This window comes from Natrix helvetica (genome assembly GCF_964273705.1).
Source record: "Natrix helvetica genome assembly, chromosome: 10".
NCBI lineage: Eukaryota > Metazoa > Chordata > Lepidosauria > Squamata > Natricidae > Natrix > Natrix helvetica.
The window spans coordinates 13,248,986-13,256,816 of NC_138561.1; the positions used below are offsets into that span (position 1 = coordinate 13,248,986).

A 7,831-nucleotide genomic window follows, 5' to 3' on the forward strand; every position below is an offset into this window, starting at 1 on the left:
ATCATCAATCCAAGGATGTGGGGAGGGGAGGTCAACCACACCTGGCCAAGCGCCACGGCTCATAGTAATAAAAACCTCGCACCCGGGGACCTAAACCTCCAGGGAGTAGCAGCCAAAATGACTTTCCTGTGGAAGACTCTCACTTACCTAGTGCTCCTTGATGTTGCCTGTGGTGAGTAAAGCATCTGTTGCCTTTCTAGGTTGGGTGGTTGCTTCCTATTCTTTCATCACGGCCGAGGGATCATGCAGTTCCTATGGGGGGGGGCGGGGGGAGCATGCTTAAGTTCATTGCGTGCAACACATTACACACAAGCGCACAACCCACGTTGCCTAATTCACAGACCTGCTTGGCTGAACTCCCCTCCCTTGCAAAAAACAAAAACAAAAGAGCAACAGGCTGGGAAAGGAAGAATGCTTCCAGCTACAACTCGGGGGTGGGGGTACTCTTCTTCAAAGAGGAACTGTGAATGACGCCAAGGAAGTTTTCTGGCAGTTAAAGCAGCTTGTTGCCACCTTCTTTGGGATGCTCTTTCCAACTCCAGCAGTGGCTTTTTTTTTTCTTCAAAAATTGCTCTGCTAGATAATGTCACAGAGGAATTATTGAGTCTGTCATCTGCACCTCTAGAACTGCCTGGTTTGGCTCTGCAACCCAAGAAGGCCACACTTGGAATACTGCATTCAGTTCTGGTCTCCACGATGTAGAAAAGATGTGGAGACTCTAGAAAGAGTGCAGAGAAGAGCAACAAAGATGATGAGGGGACTGGAGGCTAAAACATATGAAGAACGGTTGCAGGAACTGGGTATGTCTAGCTTAAGAGAAAGAAGGACTAGGGGAGACATGATAGCAGTGTTCAGGGGTTGCTACAAAGAAGAGGGAGTCAAACTATTTTCCAAGGCACCTGAGGGTAGAACAAGAAGCAATGGGTGGAAACTAATCAAGGAGAGAAGCAACTTAGAACTGAGGAGAAACTTCCTGACAGTGAGAACAATTAATCAGTGGAACAGCTTGCCTCCAGAAGTTGTGAATACTCCAACACTGGAAGTCTTTAAGAAGATGTTGGATAGCCGTTTGTCTGAAACGGTATAGCGTTTCCTGCCTAGGCAGGGGGTTGGACTAGAAGATCTCCAAGGTCCCTTCCAACTCTACTATTGTATTGTAAGATAGACAGAGACTTCAGAGGATAATCAGAACTGCAGAAAAAACAATTGCTGCCAACCTGCCTTCCATTGAGGACCTGTATATTGCATGAGTCAAAAAGAGGGCTGTGAAAGTATCTACAGACCCCTCGTATCCTGGTCATAACTTGTTTCAACTCCTACCCTCAAAACGACGCTATAGAGCACTCCAAACCAGAACAACTAGACACAAGGTCAGTTTTTCCCCGAACACCATCACTCTGCTAAACAAATAATTCCCTTGGCACTGTCAAACTATTCACTAAGGCTGCATTACTATTACTACTAGTCTTCTCATCGTTCCTATCACCCATCTCCTCCCACTTATGACTGCAGGACTGTAACTTGGTTGCTTGTATCTTTAGATTTACATTAATATGGATTGTTCCCTGATTGCTTATGACTATGACTATCATTAAGTGTTGTACCTTATGACTCTGGATGAACATATCTTGTCTTTTTATGTGCACTGAGAGCATCTGCACCAAAGACAAATTCCTTGTGTGTCCAATCCCACTTGGCCAATAAAGAATTCTATTCTATTCTATATGTAGACAAAGAGGGACATGATTAAAAGCATATAGAAAGCAACGTTGAGGATAGTTCATTTAGAAGATTGAAATGGACATTCAAGCGGAGTTACATCAAATTTACTTTGACCCTACTTTGTCCAGGAAATTTTCAGAATGTGGACCTGGCTGCCACATGTATCAGTCAAGGGCCAATTATGGCTTTCTCAACTTGAAAATTTAAAATGCCCCCATTCTGTAGCCTAAAGTGTAACAGCCAACCAGTTGTGTGCAGCTTCTGGTTGCTCTGAGCTTGTCAAAAGTAAGCAGCGAACGAACAAATCTGAACCGGCCTCCACAACCTTCTTGCCTATCACGGAAGGCTACTCAGTCCAGATCTAAGATACTTATCAGATTGACCCTCTTTGTCTTTTTGTAGGCTGTGGGATCCCAGTCATTAAGCCCGACGTGAAATATACACAGAGAGTTATCAACGGGGTAGATGCCATTCCAAATTCTTGGCCCTGGCAAGTCTCGCTGCAGGTAAGGACATCTCCCATGGTCACTGGTAGGTCATTAGTGGAGGGCGGGGGCAAGTACTATTCTCCTTATATCCAAGATGCTGAACTGCATTTTAGGCACCGCAGGCAAGCTGAGGACCCTGGAATGGAAGAAGATAGAGGATGGAGCACCAAGTTGTTGTCGGGTTGAATTGAATCAACATGCGGGCACAATTAAAGCACATTGCTAATAATAGAAGGTAGAATGGTGTGGTGGCCTAATGGTGAAGACACCTGCCTCACATTCATAAGGTTGAGAGTTCAACCCCAGGTAGTGGCAGATGTTTTAATCCCTAGCGCCGTGTAACGGATTGAGCTCCCATTACTTGTCCCAGCCTCTGCCAACCTACCCTGTTTTCCAGAAAATAAGACCTCCCCAGATAATAAGCCTAATCGGGCTTTTGAGTGCATGCACTCAAATAAGCCCTCCCCCCAAATAAGCCCTCCCCCCAAAATAAGCCTCCCCGGAAATATTGCAACACAGCAGCAGCCATTATGTGACCACCCTCGCCGCCTCCTGCACCTCAAAAATAATATGACTTCCCCAAAAATAAGACCAAGTTCTTATTTTGGGGGTCAAAAGAAAATAAGACCCTGTCTTATTTTTGGGAAAACACGGTAGCAGTTCAAAAGAATGTAAAAAATGCAAGTAGAAAAATAGGAACCACCTTTGGTGAGGTAACAATGTTCCGTGCACCTTCAGTATTTAGTCATACCGGCCATATGACCACGGAGATGTCTTCGGACAGCACTGGTTCTTCGGCTTTGAAATGGAGATGAGCGCCGCCCCCTAGAGTCAGAAATGATTAGCACATACAGTATGTGCGAGGGGAACTTTTACCTTTGCCTTAAATAGGTCTATTTCTCACAATGATCCTTGAAGTGGGAAAAAGACGCTGCAGCTCTATTAATCCTAGTTTAAACTCTGGATGGTTTTAGTAAGTCTGTTACTCATAAAAATAAATGAGCAATTGGACAAGCGCAGTTTGGCATAACAAGGCTACCCTTTTAAGACATAATATTAGTGCATAGGTGAGAATAGGGTAGGGTGGGTTTGAAGCTGCCCCAGAAAAACTGACTAAAATTTTGTTGCTGATAACAACAGTGTATTTTTTTAAAAAAAATTAAAAACGTGGAAATGTCATTTTTGCTGACCTTCAGAATGTATGCAGGCACTTGTTTGCACCTTTCCCAATTCCTAAAATTCATGAAAATGATATTTTAAAATGTAAATAAACTGCTTTTTTAAAAAAAATCAAAGACTACTTACCTTTCTCTGTTGTACAAACTTGTTTTTTTTTGTTATAAATTAACTAATACTATATGCGAGCAACTTTTAGTATTGTATATTCTTTCTGGATTCCTGGTAGAAGAGGGTGTGCAATTTTTTTTGAAGACAGATTTATTTAGAGTTTATTTGCTTCTACTTTTGCTTCCAAAGTGAAAGGAATGCTCAAATTAAGTGCCAATAGGACCTGGCTTTTGAATTCATTCATATCCATACTTGGGGTTCATTCAGGTTGGAAAAGGTGAACTACAGATCGTTTTTCTCCCCCTCATCTGTTTAGTTCAAGTCCTCAAAAAAATGAAAGGGGAGAGCAAAGAAGGAAAAATTAGGAGCATAAAGTTGTCCAACGTTCTGTTTTCTTGATGCATTTTATCTTTCGGGTGTTCCAAATCTGTGCTATTTTGATTTCCCCCCCTCTAGACTCGCTCACGTCGCCATTTTTGTGGCGGTTCCCTGATCAACGAGAACTGGGTTATTACGGCTGCTCACTGCACTCCGGAGTAAGTAATGTTCTTCTTATATTGATCACTGTCCGTGTTACCAGTTTCATCCTTATTTGGAATCATCAGAGGCCGAGTGTTAAAAATCCCGAAGTCTAAAAGATGCCGTGGACACCCCTGCTCTAAGACTGTATGCCTCCCATAAACGTGAAAGAGAATTCTCGCCTTTGAGCTCTGTCCATCAAAAGGCCTAATCTGATTTCACCATCTCTTTCCCCATCTGCATCTCCAAACTATTCTATCCCTTTCTGAACTACTGAATCAACAAAATGATGTGAGATTCAAGAGTCTGAATATCGGTAGAGGCTATTTATTTTTGATAGCCTATTTATTATCTATTTATGATCTATGACCTATCACTTTGTTGTTTTACGTGTGAATACTGAGAGCTTTTGCATTGGAAGTAAATTCCTTCTATGTCTGATCACATTTGGCCAATAAAGAATTCTATTCTATTCTATTCTATTCTATTCTATTCTACTCTATTCTACTCTACTCTACTCTTCTATTCCTACTCTTTTATTTATTCTATTCTGTTCCTATTCCTATTCTATTTCTTTCTACTCCATTCCATTCCTGTTCCATTTCTATGCTACTCTATTCTATTTCTGTTCTATTCTATTTTCTATTCTGTTCTATTTTATATCCTATCCTACCCTACCCTACCCTACTTCTTTCATCCCCAGCACTAAGGCATTGATTTACAGTATGTCTCAATGTTCAGTTTAGCTGCATGTACGCATCAGAGAGAAAAAGGTCACAATAGCACATTAGACATGATGAGTTGCGTTTTTATTTCTCCAGACCCGGGGCAGATTTTGCTTACTTTGGACTGCAAAACAGATTTGATGATGCTGCGCCAGTCCAAACGCGATCCATAGTCAAGGTGAGTGGCTTATTTGGGACCATGTCCAAATGACCAAAGAGTGCATCATGCAAGGAAAGTATATTTAGGCATCAGGGATAGAAGTAAGATCACCATTTTTACTTGTTTATTTGTCCCACTTCCCAATCACCTTGTAATCCTATGCGGTTTATAATGGAAACCGTTTAAAATTATTTATTGAAGCTCATCCCACAGGGCAATGCAACCCCACAGTTGTGGATGGCATGACAAACAGTTCTGATAAGACATGGTTTGTTGGCCTAATTGGTTCACTATACATTAAGTTATAAAAGCTGCTTTGCAAATTATGGTGGTTGGCTTTGCTAAGTCAACATTGATGTTTGCCTTATGCCTCTGTGTAGATGGCCCAGGATAATGGCTGTTGACTTCCCTTCCTCACCTTCATTATGGCATAATTTATTTCAGTCTAGTATTGTCTCTTTCAATATCTGCAGACCCATATTTATTGAAGAGTGCAGAGAAGAGAAACAAAGATGATTAGGGGACTGGACGGTAAAACATATAAAGAACGGTTGCAGGAACTGGGTATGTCTAGTTTAATAAAAAGGACTAGGGGTGACATGATAGCAGTGCTCCAATATCTCAGGGGTTGCCACAGAGGGAGGCAAGCTATTCTCCAAAGCACCTGAGGGTAGAACAAGAAGCAATGGGTGAAAACTAATCAAGGAGAGAAGCAACTTAGGACTGAGGAGAAATTTCCTGACAGTTAGAACAATTAATCAACGGAACCACCTGCCTCCAGAAGTTGTGAATGCTCCAACACTGCACGTTTTTAAGATGTTGGATAACCATTTGTCTGAAGTGGGGTAGGGTTTTGTGCTTAAGCAGAGTGTTGGACTAGAAGACCTCCAAGGTCCCTTCCAACTCTGTTATTCTATATTCTATTTTAATCCCATATCTCCTTCATATTATAACATAGAATTTAGAATAACAATGTTGGAAGGGGCTTTGGAGGTCTTCTAGTCCATCCCCCTGCACAAGCAGGAAAAGTTATACCATTTTGGACAAATGGGTGTCCCTCTTCTTAAGAATTGCACAACTTCTGGAGGGAAGCCAGTTCACTGATTCATTGTTCTTATGGCAGGAATTAATTCTAAATTGGATGTCTCTTTGATAAGCCTCCATATTTCTTGCCCTGTCCTCAGATGCTTTGGAGAGTAGGTCCAACCCCCTCTTCTCTGTGACTGGTCCTCAGTTACCAGAATATTGCTATCATGTCATCCCTAGTCTTTCTGTTAGTCAGACTAGACATTCCTAGTTCCTGCCCATCGTATGTTTTAGCCTCCAGATCGTTTTCTTTGTTGCTCTTCTCTGGACTTTCTAGAATCTCAGCATCTTAACATTGATTCTAGCTATTGTGTTAAGATAGCAGCTACACTAAATTTTCTCCAACTTAGTGTTTTCTAGATGCACTGGACTATAATTCTCAACTTTCTGATGATGTTGGGTATGATGGGAGATGTAGTCCCATAAATCTGGAGTATACTAAGTTGGCAAAACCTCAAATTCTTTTCCTGCTCTTATTTTCTTTGTACTTATTTATTTTCCTTTAGAGAATCTTAACAAAGGAAAAGACAGCACTCAGATTAACAGAGTTGGAAGGGACCCTGTAGGTCATCTAGTCCAATCTCCCCCTCCCCCCGGTCAAGCAAGAGACCCTACACCATTTCTGGCAAATGGCAGTCCAATCTCTTCTTGAAAGCCTCGTGATTAAGTTCCTACAACTTCCGAAGGCAATTTCTGTTCCATTGGTTGACTGTTCTCATTGTCAGAAAGTTCCTCCTTACTTCTAGGTTGAATCTCTCCTTGGCTAGTTTCCATCCATTATTCCTTGTCCGGCCTTCAGATGCTTTGGAAAATAGCTGGACCCCCTCCTCTCTGGCAGCCCCTCAAATATTGGAAGACTGCTATCATGTCTTCCCTGGTCCTTCTCTTCGCTAGACTAGCCATGCCCAGTTCCTGCAACCGTTCTTCATATGTTTTAGTCTCTAGTCCCCTAATCATCCTGGTTGCTCTTCTCTGCACTCATTCCAGAGTCTCAACATCTTTTTTATAGTATGATGATGAAAAGTGCATGCAGTACTCTAGGTATGATGTTACTAGGGTTTTATAGAGTGGTATTAGTACCTCACTTGATTTTGATTGTATCCCTCATTGTACCACTCACACAATCTGTGATTTTAGATTTAAGAGCTAAAGGTGATATGGAGAGACCCCAGTATTTCCATTCAGAAATACCAGCAATTATCAGTCTTGCATAATCGTATTGTTGATCATCTTGGTTTTGGGATGGGAAAAGCTCTCAAGGGCCTAGCAGGGAGCGATGGACTTCTAAGATCTTAAAATCAAGCAGAGACGATGATTTTTTAAGGTTTCTCCCTCCACTCCGGATGTTTTCCAGGTAATCACCCATCCTGACTGGGATTCTTACAATATAGATAATGACCTCGCCCTATTGAAGCTGTCTTCTCCAGTGGAGCTGAACGACTACGTATCTCCGGTCTGCCTCGCTTCTCCCACGGAACTTTTCTCCCCAGATTTAAAGTGTGTCACATCTGGTTGGGGACGGGACAAACTGTCTTGTAAGTGGCCGTTTAGGCTTGTAACCTGTCTTATAAGTGGCCGTCAGGCGGGCTGAGAAAACCCAAGTGAGAAAGCGAAGACACCAGCCTGCCTTCTTTCATTCAATCCGACAATTCCAACTGGCTGCTTCCTCTTACACCAATTTTTTTCTTTCTTTCTGCCAGCACATGAGTCTGCAGTCATATTACAGCAAGTCGTTCTTCCCTTGGTGCCAGTCAACGAGTGCCAGGAAAAACATAACAGGCCAATCACCAGTTCTATGATCTGTGCGGGTGGAGCCGGTGCCTCGTCTTGCCATGTAAGGTTCT

The 7,831-nt window shown here is 42.2% G+C and overlaps 1 protein-coding gene across 1 annotated transcript in view; it reads left to right on the forward strand.

Annotated features, from left to right (window-relative positions):
• The window catches only part of CTRL (chymotrypsin like), a 9,300-nt gene continuing 1,469 nt past the window's right edge, over positions 1–7,831 (forward strand). Inside the window, exons 1-6 of the mRNA XM_081963451.1 lie at positions 1–172; positions 2,125–2,228; positions 3,954–4,033; positions 4,838–4,919; positions 7,342–7,522; positions 7,688–7,821. Of these exons, the coding sequence (XP_081819577.1) occupies positions 16–172; positions 2,125–2,228; positions 3,954–4,033; positions 4,838–4,919; positions 7,342–7,522; positions 7,688–7,821 (738 nt within the window). The 5' untranslated portion in view covers positions 1–15. The remainder of the gene's footprint in view (positions 173–2,124; positions 2,229–3,953; positions 4,034–4,837; positions 4,920–7,341; positions 7,523–7,687; positions 7,822–7,831) is intronic.